The 18,242-nt window shown below is 26.6% G+C and overlaps 2 protein-coding genes and 1 non-coding gene across 3 annotated transcripts; 1 reads left to right on the top strand and 2 right to left on the bottom strand.

Annotated features, from left to right (window-relative positions):
* Nucleotides 1-8,894: 8,894 nt before the first annotated feature.
* Nucleotides 8,895-8,966, bottom strand: Trnat-cgu (transfer RNA threonine (anticodon CGU)). Its single transcript has one exon. It is a non-coding gene; the product is annotated as a tRNA-Thr (tRNA).
* Nucleotides 8,967-9,606: 640 nt separating this feature from the next.
* On the top strand, nt 9,607-13,906 carry LOC127069872 (acid phosphatase type 7). Its single transcript, XM_051007448.1, has 7 exons — nt 9,607-10,208; nt 10,462-10,656; nt 10,737-11,064; nt 11,140-11,322; nt 11,382-11,601; nt 11,683-11,877; nt 11,959-13,906. The coding sequence occupies exons 1-7, from the start codon at nt 10,097-10,099 to the stop codon at nt 12,070-12,072; spliced, it is 1,347 nt and encodes a 448-aa protein (XP_050863405.1). The 5' UTR covers nt 9,607-10,096; the 3' UTR covers nt 12,073-13,906.
* LOC127069865 (RAC serine/threonine-protein kinase) lies at nt 13,897-17,766 on the bottom strand. Its single transcript, XM_051007438.1, has 7 exons — nt 17,354-17,766; nt 16,765-17,032; nt 16,405-16,639; nt 16,109-16,306; nt 15,715-15,985; nt 15,402-15,638; nt 13,897-15,320 (listed from the first exon to the last, which is right to left on the bottom strand). The coding sequence occupies exons 1-7, from the start codon at nt 17,433-17,435 to the stop codon at nt 14,980-14,982; spliced, it is 1,632 nt and encodes a 543-aa protein (XP_050863395.1). The 5' UTR covers nt 17,436-17,766; the 3' UTR covers nt 13,897-14,979.
* Nucleotides 17,767-18,242: the final 476 nt, after the last annotated feature.

The raw sequence follows: 18,242 nt of genomic DNA, 5'->3' as shown, positions 1-18,242 counted from the left end.
TAAATACCATGGTATAACTTTTCTAAAAATTATCAATCCTTATTTTCGTATCGTAGAATTAGCGATGATATTAAATTGAATACTCACGCTTTGTGAAAAACGTAGTTACTATGATCTATTATTTGCTGACCAGCATGACAATTAATGAATAAAGAAAACATTATACCTATAATATGGATGATACATATTATTGCATCATCTATATTCTCAGATATTTCCTTTTTTATCTGCATAAACTAAATTATCGAATTTTATTTCAATATTATTATGGTACTTATGAGATGCATACTTATGAAATATTTGTACTTAAGTTTATATACCTTCAAGTAGTCAGAAGCAATAAGAATTAAAACTAATGAAATTTGAATAGTATAACATTCCTCCGATATATCTTTTATGAAATCGATAAACCTTGAAAAATAAGAAAGTAGTCTTTTAATTAAAACATATTGATTAAAATATTACGTCCATCAATTTTTACTGACTTTAAAGTTCTAATATGAAACCGGATACTTCGAATGATGCTTTTATAAATCATTTCATTTTCATTGTTGTTATAAATACATTGTTCGCTATCGATAAAAACATGTTCCAAAATAAATCTAAGATCAATTTTAAAATAGCACATGATTAGATATTGTATATGTAGAATATCATAAATAATCATTAAAAATGTTATAGATACAATTTTCTTTTCGATCATACCCCGTGAGATTTAACATTCCACAAGCGTGTTGAATGAAAAGTAAAAAACTACCGTATGCTGCCAATGCTATAACACCCAAAGACGCTATTATAAAAAATATTAATACAAGTCCATAGATGGAATCTTCGATCTTGAAAAATGTCTCAATAGGAAATGATTTTGATTTACGTGGTTGATTTAATGGGACAACAACATTCAATAAATGTGGTAAGAGATATATTACAATAAATATGAAAAAGAAACCAATGAATATTACTGAAAGAAATTCATCGTGATATTATTAATATTAATTGTCTAAAAGGATAATCTAACCATTATTGTCAAAAAAGATTTTCTTTACCTGTTAAAATGATCGTATAATTCTTACTTTTAGTGGCATACTTTTTAATAATAGCCATTTCTTCTGGATTTTTCAATTCTCCCCAATCGAATTTTATCATATCGAACAGCTTTTTAATCTATTTGTTAATAAATTATATATATATATATCAAAATATATATATATATATATATATATATATATATATATATCAAATATATCAAAATGTAAAAATAATCATGCACGCGCTCGCGTGTGTTTATATTCTATTAATAATGTTTTTACGTACTTTTCTCATATTGTAATGGCAAGTACAATAACCAGAGTAATAACAAAGATTAGGTATCAGAAAAGTAAATATATCGACAAGTAGATCCACATCGTATTTCGTTGTAGTGAATTTTGCTATCTGAAAAAAGAATAATAAATAAAGAGAAAAAAATGAATACAATTCTTTTAGTAAAAATACATTCTTGTATTTATTAATGTAAAGTATTAATGTAAGTATTAAAGTAAGTCTATTAATGTAAAGTATTAAAAAAAGAAAAATTAAAATATTAAAAAAACACCAACAAACAAATGAATAATTGTTCATTGCAAATTTACCAAAACTATTGTAGTGACGGTCAGAATCGTATAGCTCAACATTATTCGAAGAGTTCTCTTAGAATTTTGATAAGGCCAAATACCAATAACGTACATCAATACTCTGTTAATATTGTAATAACGATTTTCGAAGAAGTCCATTTTCCGAAGCGTGCTGTATAACTTCTGAGAATGTTCATTCTCCAAGATTTTCTCGCACATCCTTTTCACAATCAATACGAATGTTCCCAACCCTTGTTTTTTTTTCTTTTTTTTTTCCCTTTATTTCTTCTTCCGCAAATTGTATCAATTTCATTTTTTAGATATGAGAGAATATGTGACAACTTAATTTTCACGATAAAGTTGATGGTTTCAATATAGAACCGGAGAACTCTCAACGTCAAAGTGAAAATACAAAAACTTGCTCAATTAAATCGATCGTGCATATATTCTTTACTACGAGTCAGTTACAGTTTTAATAATACTCCACCCCATATTTCTTGTTTCAACCCTTCCACTTTTTTTACCCCTTTCTTCACTTTGCGCATGTCGCCTTTACGCATGTTCAAAGGACTTCGTTTTAATGGAAACATTTAGTAGTCTTCGTGCTTTCGATTATATAACAGTTCAGTGCTTAGTGAATACGTTCGAACGAATTTAAATTTAAAACGAGTTCAGAATTATGGATATAATATATTTTTCGAACAGTAAACACAGAACATAAACAAATTATTTTATCATTAATCGTATTTGAAATTATATTAAAAATACTTTTTAACGATGTTTAATTTCTATCTTAATATAAATTGAATTACAATTTTAGTTCTTATTTTTTTTTTATTTTATTTGAAACATTTCCTTCTAAACATTTTACCATTTTTACACGTATATAATAGTCAACATGAATTATTGTTATCGATGTTATATAAAGTGTTGTTTATCACCAAAAATGATATCTACTATTCCTATATATAAATAATTACAGAAAATTGTTGAATAAATATAATCGATAAATAATAATATAGATATCAATATCAATAGATATATGCAATAACAAAACACTCAGTTCATTTTATTTTTATGTAAATTAATAAATTAAATTAATCATGATATTAATTTTGGTGAAAATGAATAATTAAATGATGATATTAATAATGATGAAATGACTAAATTAATGACAATACTAATTATTATGACGAAATGCAACATTTCTATGGATTTCATAAATAGTGTTTCATATTTTTATTTACATTATAAATATCATTTGTATTTGTTTCAATATTATTACGCAAGTATAAAAATTATTTTCTTTCATTGTAACTATTGACGTAATACTTGTTTTTATGCTTGATGGTGTGAATCGTTTATAAAACGAAAAATGATCCAAAAGTGTGAGCCTACAATTTTTTATGTAGTTTTCATATCTTTAAGCTTATTTTATTTACTTTTATATAATTTTGTGACTTTTATTTTCAAGTAGTGCCATGAGGACGATTGGATGAAACAAAAATCATCGTATATATAATGTTGTATATTGCAATGTGACTTAAATGAAATAAGGAATTTTAATATTAAGCTATAAAAATAATACTAAATTAAAATATCCTATATCAATAAGGAATCTCAAATAGTTTGCCATTAGTTATATACAACATTCCTCTCTCTATAATAAATAATAATAATAATTTTCGTTTTTTTAATGATATTAAATAAATATATTTTCACATTTTTAAAACATAATTTTTATAATTAAAAATGAATAAATAATGATTTCGTTCATATATTTAAATTCAATCCATTACACGAAATTGGTATGTTTAATTATTAATATATTAAAGACTCTGCATTAAATATTATTTATTTTTTATATTCACATTTTTTTAAAAATATTAAGACTATGATCAGTAATTATAATGTATTAAAATGAATGCAAATATTGTTATAAAAAAAAATATATAAAGTAATAAACAAATATAATCACTTTTAACAAATTAAAAAAAAAGTTCGTTTTAATAAACTGAAAAGTGAAATGAGAATATTTAAAAAATATACGTGATGATAAAAAATCTATTAAATATCATTGTATATTAATATATTTAAAAAATAAAATAAAATGTTTCGATTATTCGCTATTGAATATATGTAATTGAAACATTATTTATATGAAAAGCACAAGTAATAAAGATGAATTCAGTAAGCATAAAAGTAGAAATAAACATAAAAGTATAAATGTAGAAGTGAACAGAAATTTTCGATAGTATCGGTAAACTGTAAAGGTATGATATATCATTATTATAAATATGTAGCGATAATTAATATACGTACAATTTTTTGGTTATACTTAAAAACAGTTTATCTTGTTATACTATAAAACATTTTTGTTATAGGTATAAATATTTTTTTTTCTAACAATCTGAATTGTCCATATTAATCACATAGAATATTTGTGATATTTTATACATTTTATAATACTATCATAAATCTTATCTCCATTTATAGCAAAATCATTATTTTTAATATTTGCACATTCACATTTTATATGGATACATAACAAATTATGTTACATAATACTTCATTGCTTTTTATTCGAAGAATGTATAAGCAAGAATATTATCACTTGTATGATAATACTCGTTGTTATCAATCCTATGGAATTTATTACAATCAATCAAAGAATAATTCTAAAAGAGATATTTCACAATGACATACTTTATTCAAAGGTATGATTGTTTTTCTACTTTCTTTAATTAATGTTTTTGTTTGTTCGATACAAAGATTACATTTTTAATGGTACTATTTAAGAATCATCGTAAGGATTTCAATTGACATTCTTACAGTTAATTGACATTCCTGTAGTTAATTATTGCTTTAGTAATCGGTGTGAATGTGAGGATAATGTGTTATGGGTTGAGTACAGAATTTCTTTATCTATTTATTTCTAATCTATTCATTATTGAGTGTAATTATTATAATGCTAATCGTTTATCAATTAATTATTGTTAGGTTAATCAATTCATTATTATTTAATATTAATTTATATCTTATTAGGATTAATAATGTATATTTGAACATTAAAAATAGTACAATGTGCCTTGTACTACAATATATGTTCATAAATTTTTTCATATCATTTTAATTGTCTAGTGCTGTGCGATTTAATAGAACTACATGTTATTATTGAATAATATACGTAATATATGTAATATGAATATATTACATTTTATGTGTGAAAAACATTTTAATATCCTCAGTTAACATTCATCGGTAAAAAAAATTGTTATTTTACAGAACACACCATTTGCCATCTTTTACTCATATGCTACGATAATAAGCGTATCGGAAGCTCATAAATTATCAGATAAATTATTTAAAATGAGAGTTATATTAAAAGAAAATTACAAAAGCTATGTTAAAAAAAAATTACAAGAAATAAAAAGAAAGATAAAAAATATATAAAAATCAAAATGAAAATAAAAAGAAAAAGAAATATAAACAAATGTTTCAATCTCTTTTATTGAGTCATCTTCAGCGCAGAAAAAAGTACAAAATTTTAATTTATAATTAAAATCATGGATAGCCCCATAATAAAAAATGATGAAAATTGATCAATATCAATTAAAACGGGAATTTATGATTTTACATCAGTTTCCTAATATACGTTAAGACTATTCATCACCCGTGTTTTACGCCTACAGTTGTAAGTACAAGCATAATTCTTGAATACTTTGATGAATAAGGTTTCATTTTGAAAATAAAGGTTCACACAACATTACGGTTTTTTTGAACTTTCGAAAAAGCTTTATTATCTCCGAAAGAAATATTGTCAAAAAATGGAATTTTTTTCGACAATAGTTTATGCATAAAAACAAAGCTTCTTAAAAAATTCGTAAAAGCTCTGTCTTCGCTTAAATTTTCATCTTTAATATGAGATTTTGTTCATCGAAATCGTTCAAGAATTATACCTGAATTCGTTGACGTAAATACTGTTTCCGACATTTTTCGAGATAAAAAAGTTTTGTATAATAGTCTGATAAAAAGGAAGAAGTTTCTATTTTTTTACCGATTTTCATATAAACGGTGTGTATTTTGTTTCCGTGAAATAAACGCTTGTTTTCTGAGCAAATCGATGTTTAGATTTTTTGATTCATTTCACACGAAGAAGCCATAATAACTTAGGCATTTTAACGAGCTTTCGATTGATAATTTTATAATAAAAATAAATACAAACATATTCAATTGTTCATATTAATGGCTTTCAGAAATAATATATAATTTTGGTATAATTTTAAAATGTATAATGTACATGCAGTACAATATTTAAACAAAAATCTAGTTATTTAAACATTACATAGTTGTAACAGATTAAATATAAAATAATTTCAATTTAATATTTCAATAGAGTCAAACTTTGATCTTCAGGTTAATATTACATTTAATATCAACAAAACCGAATAAACGTTTATTTAACTTTGATATTTATTGATCCTTTATTGAAGACTTTTCTTTTAAATTTCGACGTATAAGCTTTCGTTTTACAAATGTCTTGGATTAAATAATTAATATTTTTGATAATTTTGTAATTATTTAAATCTTTAAATTCTCTCTGGTAAAACACTTGAGTGTGGACCCTTGGAAGGGACTCTTAGGGACAAATCGAGCTTGATTTGAGTACTTTGATTTTATTTGACTGGAACAAACTTCATACGAGATTTTCAATATTTACATTTTCAGTACATCGATTTCTCGTCGAGGGATCGATCTATCGTCAATGGTTCCAATCCATTCACAATGATTCGGTAAATCAGCGTAGGTCTGATTTATCGTTGATTTATGGTTCGTTTCATCACCGAGAGATTTGAAGTTTAGAATCTTTCATTAAATTCGGAGAGATTCATTTTTTCATACGGATAAGATAAGAAGAACACTTGCGCGCGTGTCGAATGTTTGCGGGTGCCTTTAAATCCTATGGAGAATTGCGTTTTATTATTCGATATACCGAAAACACAAGCGATCGCATTAACTCTTTCGCTACGATGGTTCGGTTCGCCGATCTTAGAAGAAAAGGGACTTCTCTTTAAAAAAATATACTCTTAATTTCTACACAAAAGATGTAAACTTATTTAATGAGTATACAGAGTGTGATTAACAATTGAAAATAGTGAAAGAATAATATATAGTAATTAATAATTTCATTCAGTATGATGTTTTGCTCTATTCTCGTTAATTATCTATTCCTGTATGGCACTTACTAGTAATAAAAAAATAGAGGTGGAACAAATATGATTCGAATCGTATGGTTTATTCTTTTTGTCAAATAATTTGTGTGACGATCATAAGAGGTGTTGCTATTCAAAAACTAAGTCGTGAATGTGTCGAAGTACGTCTTTGTGGGCCATATCGTATATGTCGGATATATCTGGCGTTAGGAGCGAAAGGGTTAAATAGCGATGATTAAAGTTTCTGATTTAGAAGCTGGAGCTATCAATAAACTGGTTTTAAAAACCTGCTATTAGTTAAGATGCATGAACCTCCAAAAGAGGCAAATCATTTCGGGATTTAGATTTTAGCCTATGGATCTTCATATACAGCAATTTCTACGCGATGAGATCTGATTCGGTATTACTTGCAATATATCGAAACTTAAATCTAAATTATATAAATTTAGATTATATCTATTCGGCAAATAGCTACATATTTTACTGCGTTTCCAAAATCATTTCTACTTAATTTTAAAGATTAAAGTAGCTTAAATTTTACATTGCTAATCGTATTTTAGTAGATAAATAGATTAGATATAATAGAATTCTAAAATAACTTTTAAAGAAACGTACTAAAAACTTCTAATTTCTTTAGTTTTCTTATTTGTTTTTATATATTTTCATTTATTTTTTAAAAGTTATTTACACTTTTCAAGTTAAATATTATATTTTCTATTCTAATTATGTTCGTCACCATATCCATATATTTTAGAATTCAAAATGTTCATCATCGATCTTTTTCTTTAATTATTTGTATAAGTTTAACTAGAAATAAAAAGTATAAAAATTGTATAATTAACAAACACTTTTCATTTAATTTATCTTCAGAGAAGTATAATCTGATATATAGTTCTTTTTCTCTTTTATCAAATGTACTATTACTATTTATACTGCATACAAAAATTTATGTCACACACTAACTCGATTATTTGATAATCCTATAGAGGATTATAATGTACATAAATTTATAAAGCGATGTAATAAGTGCATCGTGAGGACAATGTTTCCCTATTGCATTTGTAGTTCATATTTTGTCCGCACCTGTCACTAAAGTTACATATGCTGCAAGCGAAAAATTAACTTAACTTATGTCTAATTAAATTAACTTTCAACTTACGTCTAAATTAATGTCTTAAATTAAAATAACTTATGTCTAAATTAAAAAACTGTTCAAGTTATGTCTATTATATTATCATCATTTAAATCATCAGTATTATCTTCAAACGTATCTTCATTATCAACTGTGCAATCTTCGTACTTTTACTCGTACCATTGTCGTTGCAAACAAAATTAATAGATCTGTTGTTTTTGGCATCAAACTTTTTTAAACTCGAAATGTACGGATCAAATGCAACTAATAATCGCAAGAAAACATTTTCCATGTTTTTAACTGTTCCTTTCATAACACTCTTGTAATGTCGCTTGACATAAAAAATAATATTAAGCGAATGAAATAGAGATAACTGCATTATGCACTTTATCATTTATTATTGTAAATTAAACTTTGTAACAACTGTAATGTTCTTTCCATTTAAAACAATTTAAAAAAAAAACAAGTTTTTTTCCTTGATCTTTAATATATTTTAATTTTTTTTTACAGTGTTCTGCATACCATTATGAATAAATTATAGCCTTAAAAGCTTACAAAATCGAGAAGATAAAGGTTTCAGATTTTTCCAAATCCCGATTTTTTATTTTGTTTTTGAATTAACAGATATGATATGTAATGATAAAAGCGAGATAAAGATGTTTGAATATGATTTTGTTAAAAACGTATATCGTATGTCATATATATATAGGTACTATAAATATTATATAGTACATTAATTTCTTTTTAAATCTGATTACAAGTTTAATAAATTTTGTTCATTATTTATATAAGTGTATTAATTTATTGTATTATTCCATCTTTTTCACTACAAAGAAATGTCAACATAGAAACATAATTAATTTTTCTTCTGTACAATTAAACTTAATATTATATAAAATTTGTTTAAATGGAAAGAAATGAAGAAGAAAAAAAATTTGCCTCCTGTGAGGTTTGAACTCACGACCCCTGGTTTACGAGACCAGTGCTCTACCACTGAGCTAAAGAGGCTGATGATTTCGTAATTCTTATTATATTAGAAAACTAGATTTAAAAATATATATTTAATTTCCTTAAAACACTAAGATCGTTGTAACTTTTGTCACATATAAAATGATATAAATAATGAGACAGGAATATATCATTAAAATTAACATTAGTATGATAAAATATAAACATAATCGGATAAAAAAAAGATTCTATTCTATTTACAAACATAAAGTTTAATGAGATCATCGCATTAGTTATTTAAAACTTTTACAAATTTCTTCTAAAGATATTCCAGGTGAATAGATGTAATAGGCAGAATAGAGAATTTCTTTTTTTCACAATTATTATTTTAATGTTATATTATTCGCAAATATATGACTATGATAATATATTCATCTATATACTTCCATATGATGTATGAAAATTCAAGAAAATAAAAACACAAATTTGATGTTTGATTTAAATAACGACACGCACAAACTGATAATACAAGCACGACTAATAATAATTTGAGTTAGGACACTCTAATACATTACGTGTTTGCGAATTCCTCCAATCATGGCCGTCTTTACTCAATTGTGCGCTATTGTAATTATATCTATTCTCGACTCGAACTTGAATTGTTATAATTCAGTAAATCTCATTTAATATTATTTTTGATAAAAAGAAAAAGTTCTATTAAATAATATTAATTAAATAATACTAAATCAATAAAATTATTTTAATTGTTCAATACTCATATTTTGATGCGGTGTGTGACATTATTTAATGCATTGTAAAGCGGCCTTTATTTTAGATTGAATTTTGATTATGGCTTTTGTTTGTGTGCAACACAATAGTGTATCGTACAATACACGTAGTATTTACTAACATTTTATTAGAAGTGGGGATGATTAGAGATAATTACGTTGCCCGCGAATTGTGACAATCGTTGCGATTATTAACAAGTGACAAGAATAAAATAGTTCGTTGTACAAAGAATTCTTACGAATATTTTTTAAAGAAATAATTATTTATATTTATTTAATAGAAAAGTATAAAGCAATCATATATTTTTTTTTAAATAATAGCATTATTTAAAAAATGCGTTCTTAATTTTATCATATTTTAATGAATCATCGCTACTGATAAAATAATATTTTACGTTGTTCATGCAAGGTGACATGGCTTTGTTTGCCGTGCTTCTTGTGGTTCTATCCATTTTTTCTTCAACATATAGTACTGTGCATTTTCAACCTGAATCAGTGCATCTTTCATATGGTGGTAAGTATTCTAATAACATATATGTTACAAACTATGTTATAGCTTTTTTCTTTTGTTCTGTAAGATCTGTAAATTCATTATCTAATCAATAACTTTAATCGACTTCTGATATTTCTTCTATATGAATTATATCGCTTCTTTTGTAAATATGAAAAGAGAACGGAAATATAAATTTATATTAATGAAGAAGACTGAATATCTATGAATAGATAAAGAATTATTAAAGAATGGAATTTATGATTTTCATTTTCAGATAATATACATGACATTGTTGTTACATGGAGTACAAGAAATGATACAGGTGAATCTATTGTAGAGTATGGTATAGGAGGCTTTGTTTTAACTGCCATAGGAAATTCAACTCTTTTCGTTGATGGGGGATCAAAAAAAAGACAACAATATATTCATAGAGTTTGGTTGAAAAATCTTACACCTGACAGTCATTACAGTAAGATATTTTAAATATTTTATATTTTTAGAATATTAATTTAAATAGTATAAGATAATATGTATCGTTCTTTAAATTAGTATATCAATGTGGAAGTCGATATGGTTGGTCAAATATCTTTTATATAAAGACTGCTCCTCATAACTCTGTCCAATGGTCACCACATATTGTAATCTTCGGTGATATGGGAAATGAAAATGCTCAAAGTTTATCAAGGCTACAAGAAGAAACTCATCGTGGCTTATATGATGCTGCAATACATATCGGAGATTTTGCTTATGACATGAATACTGAAAATGCTAAAGTTGGTGATGAATTTATGAGACAAATTGAGGGAGTTGCTGCTTATATACCTTATATGACTGTGCCTGGTAATCACGAGGAAAAATATAATTTTAGTAATTACAGGTTTGTTTTTCTTAATTATTAAAGCAAATCTTACTGACTCGTACATGCATCTATGTCTTTTGTAATTATTTACAGAGCACGCTTTACAATGCCTGGTAGTTCAGAAGGACTGTGGTATAGTTTTGACATAGGTCCTGTACATTTTATAGGTATAGAAACAGAAGCTTACTATTTTATGAATTATGGAATAAAGCAACTTATAAAACAATATGAATGGCTTGATAAGGATTTAAAAGCTGCAAATAGACCTGAGGCTAGGTAATAAAAAATATTATTTAAATAATTTGATTATATTAAATGCTTTTTTGTAATCGCAGGGCACAACGTCCTTGGATAGTAACATTTGGACATAGACCAATGTATTGTAGTAACGCAAATGCGGACGATTGTACCAATCATCAAAGCTTAGTTAGAGTTGGTTTGCCATTCCTGAATTGGTTTGGTCTAGAAGACTTATTCCTTAAACATAAAGTAGACTTAATGTTGTGGGCACATGAACATAGTTTTGAACGAATGTGGCCCATGTACAACTTTAAGGTGATTTCAAGACAATATTTATGATTTAAATTATAGATATTTGGATACATTGACAGAATAATAAATCAATTAAATCGATAGGTGTACAATGGTAGTTATGAAGAACCATATAAGAATTATAAAGCACCTGTACATGTGGTAACAGGATCTGCTGGATGTAAAGAAGGAAGAGAAAAGTTTATTCCTCATTCGCCAGATTGGTCAGCATTTCATAGTTCCGATTATGGATATACGCGGATGAAAGCGTTTAATAAGACACATCTATATCTAGAACAGGTAAATTGATGAAAATAATAACATTTTTAAAATCTTAATGCATTTTATAAATTGTTATTGTTTCTTTTCTTTTCTTAATAGGTTTCTGATGATAAAGAAGGTGCTGTTATAGATCAATTCTGGCTTGTAAAAGATAATTTTATGCCGTCGTATGATCTAAAAGAATTAGGTCTAGAAAGAAATGAAGAATTATAAAAATAATATTAGTAGAACTTGGCAAATATATAGTTAAATATATGAATTTTTTTCAGAAGTGATACAAGTTCGCTTTCCTTTATTTCGAGATATTTAATATTTTGCATTTTAATATATCTAAAAATTTTTGTTAAACGCTAATAAGCTTGTTGGTATTTTAAAAATTTAAGATATGTTTTATTATCTTATCTAGCAATTTTTTAAAACGTTCTCAGAGTAAAGCAGTATTTTTATTGATTGCAAATGAACTTATACCAATTTCAATAATAATAAATTACCGAAATTGTGAAATAATACAAAATTTAAATTTATATTTTAATTGAAGTAGACAAATTTTAGAATTATGTAGACTTTCCTGAGATGTAATTCTAAAATATAAATAATAACAATTATAAAATAAAGGAAAAGAGCAAAATATATTATTGAACATAGAAATTTATTGATTTGGTAAAAATTTTTGAAAGTAATTATAATATGTTTAATAAGAAAAGCAACTTAAAAAAAAAATTAGAGTACATCGTGAAGAATAATATTAATAACTTTTATTCATATTTTAGTCTTCATTTGGCTTCATACAAAGTGTTCTGAAATATTTGTGATGAGTAGGAGGTATATAAGATAATAAACTCATATTGTTATATTTAGCTGATGTTATAGATCTTAAATTGCATACATAGTGGCAATGATGTTATTCTGGAGAAATTTTTTGGCCTTCCTTATTGTGGAGATAAATCTAAAACTTTAAATTTGGCATTTCTTTCTATTGATATTTTGTACAAAATTTAATACAAATTGTCCCTTTTAAATCTCATCCAGCAAGTCTTTAGTCAATTTATAGTTTCTCTATTAGCATTTGTCTTTCTCTTTAAAACTGCCTCTTTTAAAGATTTTATGGAACAAAGTCTGTTATTTCATATAAAAGAAAATTATTTTTTTTTTGGCATTGCTCTATTACTTTATAATAATCCTGAGGTTTGTATGATAAATCTGTTTTTTTTAGCGCCATTTCTACAACTCTAAAAATTCAGTTGTTTAGTAAAAATTAATGACCTGACAATAAAAATTTATAATCAATTACATTTACATTATTGTCAGGGGAGTAAACAATTTTTAACTATATCAATGTCATATTTATATTTTTGTTTTGTTTGGTGCACATGTCTGTTATAATATGATCTTGAATTGTAACATTCTGAATGTACTTCAAGAATACATATATAAATACATCGTAGTCTCGAGTTAGGTTAGAATCAAAAAAAGTGATGAGTTCTCATAGCGAGCTTTGCGGAAACAACAAAAAAATTGATTCATTGGTGCAAATGGACTTATATCAATTAAAAAAAAAAAAACATTTATGCAATTCCATTTAACAGCCAAATTTCTTTTGACTAATTCATGAAGATATTGTACTGTATTGACTCTGTTATTATAAATATAAAAAAGAGACATTTTCTCTCTCTCTCTCTCTCTCTCTCTTTCTCTCTCATGAAACTAGTATCAACTCATTTTTTTTCAAAGTTGGATTCATACCACTTTCAAAAAAAACGGCTCATATATATATATATATATAGTACAAAATAGATATACGTACAATGAAAATATTAAGATTACGAAGTAAATCACTTCTAATGATTTGCAGTACTCTACATAGTACTACTTACATTTTAAGCGTTCATTTCGAAGATATACTTGTAAATATTTATTAGAATTAATAAATATATTATGCAATTCAATGTTTAATGAACATTAATGATGTTTAGAACGAATTACAGAATTGTTAAAACAATGTACAAATTAAAAGGAAAGAAATAAATGATACGGATATACAATATAATTTTTTAATTCTTAAAATATAAATATATGTATATATAATCATTATACCATATTATAATAAAATAAGAATTATAATAATAATAATAATAATAATAATAATAATACAAATAATCATAATAGTTATAATTATATAGTGATTTACATCTCCATCTGCATTTTTATCAGATTCTTACATTTACTGGTTCAACCATGATACATAAATGTGGGAGGTGGCTTTACACGAAGCAAATAAATTTTGTTTTATGTTGATATTCTTAGATATTACAACAAAGAATTGTAATAAAATTTGAAATTTATACAATAATACAATTAAAGCTGTCATTTTCCTACACTTCCATTTTAAAAATGGCAAAACCATTTGATAGCACATCATCAGCTTCTAACTTGGCTAAACTTAACATTTTTTTCACGCAACAACCTACTGACAAATTATGAAACAAGAAGAACAGGGGAGTCGTCCTTATACATACATATAAAATAATATATATATATATATATATATATATATATATATATATATGTATATATGTATATATATATATATATATATATATATATATATATATATATATATATTATCTCACTGAAAGGACAATAAAGCTGCAAAGTATAGAGTACTACACTTCATTAAACAAAATTAGAATTATTATAATAATCGCTGTCTTCGATGATAGAAGAGTCATTGTTCATGTATAGATGGTTAGAAGATCATATTTAAAATAACTACATTGTTTTAAAATATAGATAAATCCTCATTATATAGTGTTCAGTTTTATGCGCAGGTATAAAGAGTAATACCCAATTCTGTACTTACAGTACATGAATTTACCATGTACAATTTAGTGAATGTTATATGTATACATGTGTGCATGCATGGATATATTATCTACCATTGGAGATATGTGTCAAAATATAGTAGATGCACAAAAAAGCATCAAAAATCGACAGAAATCTGAATGATCTATGTTTCAAGAATATTTAAGCTTCGGACAGTTCTTAAATATACATCTACCTGACTCTCCATGCACTTCATCACACACTTCAACATAAGAATCCAAAAATCTTATGGTATTGTCAGTGATTAATAGAAACAATGGAAGAAGTTGCAGCAGAATGGCTTTCTTGATAAGAAAATTGAGGAAAATGTTCCTGTTCTTCTGCAATAGAATTTAAACCACCTCCACTCCCTAAACAACCTTGATCAGGAGGTGTAAGTTCGACGCTTTCGCCAGTAAATTCACTATCAAAATACCTCGTGTCGGTATCTGATGTAACTTGTGGTTTAAAAGGAGGAGGTATTTTTTTCTGTACAAGATCTGACCAATCAATTGACGAAAAAAATGCATGATTCATGATATCCTTTGCATCATTAGGTCCACCACCCAATCTTCTACTGGGATCTTTGATTAAAAGTCCTAAAAAAGTAGGCATTAGGATATTTTGTATTTATTTAGACAATTATCTCTTAATAGCTCAAGTAAAAGAATTTAACTTACCACCCAACATGTCTTTTGCTTCATTACTAATGGTTCTGGGAAATTTTACTTCTTCTAATAGAATAAGTGTGAAAAGTTTTTCGTGATCTCTATTATAAAAAGGTAATCGACCGCACATCATTTCATACATAACAACACCCACACCCCACCAATCTACTGCTCGTCCATAATCATTATCTTCCAGTACCTCAGGTGCTAAATATTCGGGTGTCCCACAAAATGTTTTTGTAGTTCTCCCTATATTTATTATTCATTATTTATAATTCATAATTCATGTAAACGATAATCTATAATTTATGTAAATAATACATACCATATGTAATATCCTCCTTACATAAACCAAAATCAGCAATTTTTATATGTCCATCTTTATCCAAAAGAAGATTTTCTAATTTTAAATCACGATAAATGATACCCTGAGAATGAAGATACCCCAATGCTGAAATTATTTCAGCCCCATAAAATCGAGTACGATCTTCAGTAAATATACGAGATCGACTTAAATGAAAAAATAATTCTCCGCCATTTACATATTCCATTACAAAGCATAGTCTGTCTGCCGTTTGAAAACTATATTTTAAAGACTGAAATATAAGCAATGAGATTTATTTATATTTATTATCAACAATGCAGTTTATCAAATTTATAATTCTAAATTAATATGTCTTTGATTTTATATTATGTTATAAGAAAATATAGATACATACAATTAAAAAAGGATGGCTTGTAGTACGTAAAACTCTATTTTCTGTGAGCGTGTGTGCAACTTCATCTTTGCGAATGATAACTTCTTTTCTTAAGATTTTAATAGCATATAAATGTCCTGTTGCTTTTTCTCTACACAAAATTACTTTTCCAAATGTACCTTTTCCTAGAACCTTCAAGAATTCAAAATTTTCAAGAGTCTGTAACAAAATATAATAGGATAAAAAGAATACACTATATACAATTACATTTACAAATACAACAAATATAAATATTATACTAGTTATAATATACATACTACTTTCTTCTTGCCACTGCTTTTACTACTAGAAGTTCCCTGTACACTGAACTTGGCAGATAATTCATCGATACTGCCGCCATCAATGTCTGCAGAAACTACGCTGAGAGATCCACATGAATCTGACCTTCCACCTCCCATAGATTCCATATCGATATCTTCTGATGAAGAAGATTGTTGCATTTGTGGCTGTTGTTGTTGTTGTTCTTCATTTTCTAGTCTATCGGCTACATATCTATCGAATAACATTGTATATTTTAAAAATACTAAATACGTGATTTCCTATATGCCATACATGATAATAACAGTTCTATAAACTAATAAAGTTTACGGTAAATAAGTATATCCATGAAGTTGTACCTAATTGCTGCTACCCAGTCTTCTCTTTCCTGTTCTGTTTCTACATGAAAAGTCCTTTCGATCACGGTTGTCCATTGTAAACCCCTGATTACAAATGTATATGGTTTAGGTCTATCCACAGACATTATTTGACAACCACGTACTGTGAAATTATTCAACGGTTGAGCTGTAGCTGCCATTTGTTGATCGGGCTTAGCTTTGAAACCGACCAAAGTACCATCGTCTCTAAGAACAAAGTATCTCGATCTCCAGTTCTTTATATGTTCTCCTAAGAGAAGATTATAAAAGCTTTAGTATTTGTCAATTTAAGAAATATATCATTTCTTACAAATTTATATAAATGTTTTTGTATTGTAAAATATAAATTAGTTGGATTATGTATAATAGAATTATGTGGATTAAATAAATGTTTCATTAAATATATAAAAATGATATTAATGATACTAATTATTCTTGTCATCAAACGAAAACACTATTGCATGAACAATTGTATATGGCATGAGAAGTAGAAGATATAATAAGTCGACTAGGAGGTGTAGACGAGAAGCCAATTATATAAATAAAAACATTATAAACGACTTGGCAGTACCGCGTTTTTGAAGCCAGCCTTCTTTGACGACACGCTGACTACCGCCACCGGACACTGCGACGTTCATCGCTGCGTCCCCCATGACTCGTTCGTTAATGAGCACTTATCTATACGGTCTTGTTGCTTCGTTGTTCGCTCGAAGATTAAAAAGTTACGAAAACTGACAGAACGTAAAAGCGGGAGTTGTAGAAGCATACGAACTTGAGCAATCATAGATACACGTTTGGCAGATTATATACACACTCTATATGATCGGCTGACGCACTGGCACTGGCTAGCACTAATATCTGTTGATAGTTCGGAGATGGCGCATGAATCACTTGTATGCATAAAGCTGGGTTCTTATGTAGACTGAATACTTTTCCAAAGATATTTACGAGTAGCAACATTACAAAGTTGCAAATGAAGATTCGTTCAAAATTTTCTAAAAGAATTATATAACGATATTAATTTGAAATACATGATCTCTTCTCAAAGATTTTTGAGCGATGAATATGCAATGAATTTCCTTGTATTTTCCACATGTTTTTAAATATGTATAATACATTTCAAAGCAAGTAACAAAATGTAATGACGCCGTGCATGTGGGTGGTAAACATCGAAGGCGGGAAGATTCGTTTTGAATGCATCAGAAAATGGCGGTTTGATTGAAAGTCCAACATCGAATATCTTTTATTATATTGCAAATGGTTCAATCAAAGATCATTTTAATACATTCGTATTCGTGATATTCCGATAAAAGAAGTATGTTTTAAAAAGCTCACGCGAAAGGAATAAGATTTAGAAGAAGCATTTAAAAAGTCGTCAAGATCGGAAGAAGTTGATTTGATTAACCGTTTTACTCTCTTCGCTCGAGAATTATGCCAGAAGATTTTTTCTTGATGAAAAA

The sequence above is a fragment of the Vespula vulgaris genome, chromosome 1 (assembly GCF_905475345.1).
Source record: "Vespula vulgaris chromosome 1, iyVesVulg1.1, whole genome shotgun sequence".
Taxonomy (NCBI): Eukaryota; Metazoa; Arthropoda; class Insecta; order Hymenoptera; family Vespidae; genus Vespula; species Vespula vulgaris.
Note: the sequence above shows the minus strand (reverse complement) of the source record. Positions and strands in the feature narration are given on the sequence as shown.

What these genes read in the sequence shown, in the direction of transcription:
- LOC127069865 (XM_051007438.1), bottom strand. Translation starts at nt 17,435, where the DNA reads ATGGGGGACGCAGCGATGAACGTCGCAGTGTCCGGTGGCGGTAGTCAG. An exon ending in AGGCTGGCTTCAAAAACGCG is followed by an intron (nt 17,033 to 17,353) that starts GTACTGCCAAGT and finishes ATCTTCTCTTAG; the next exon opens with GAGAACATATAAAGAACTGG. An exon ending in GACTGGGTAGCAGCAATTAG is followed by an intron (nt 16,640 to 16,764) that starts GTACAACTTCAT and finishes GTTATTCGATAG; the next exon opens with ATATGTAGCCGATAGACTAG.
- LOC127069872 (XM_051007448.1), top strand. Translation starts at nt 10,097, where the DNA reads ATGCAAGGTGACATGGCTTTGTTTGCCGTGCTTCTTGTGGTTCTATCC. An exon ending in TATAATTTTAGTAATTACAG is followed by an intron (nt 11,065 to 11,139) that starts GTTTGTTTTTCT and finishes AATTATTTACAG; the next exon opens with AGCACGCTTTACAATGCCTG. An exon ending in GCAAATAGACCTGAGGCTAG is followed by an intron (nt 11,323 to 11,381) that starts GTAATAAAAAAT and finishes TTGTAATCGCAG; the next exon opens with GGCACAACGTCCTTGGATAG.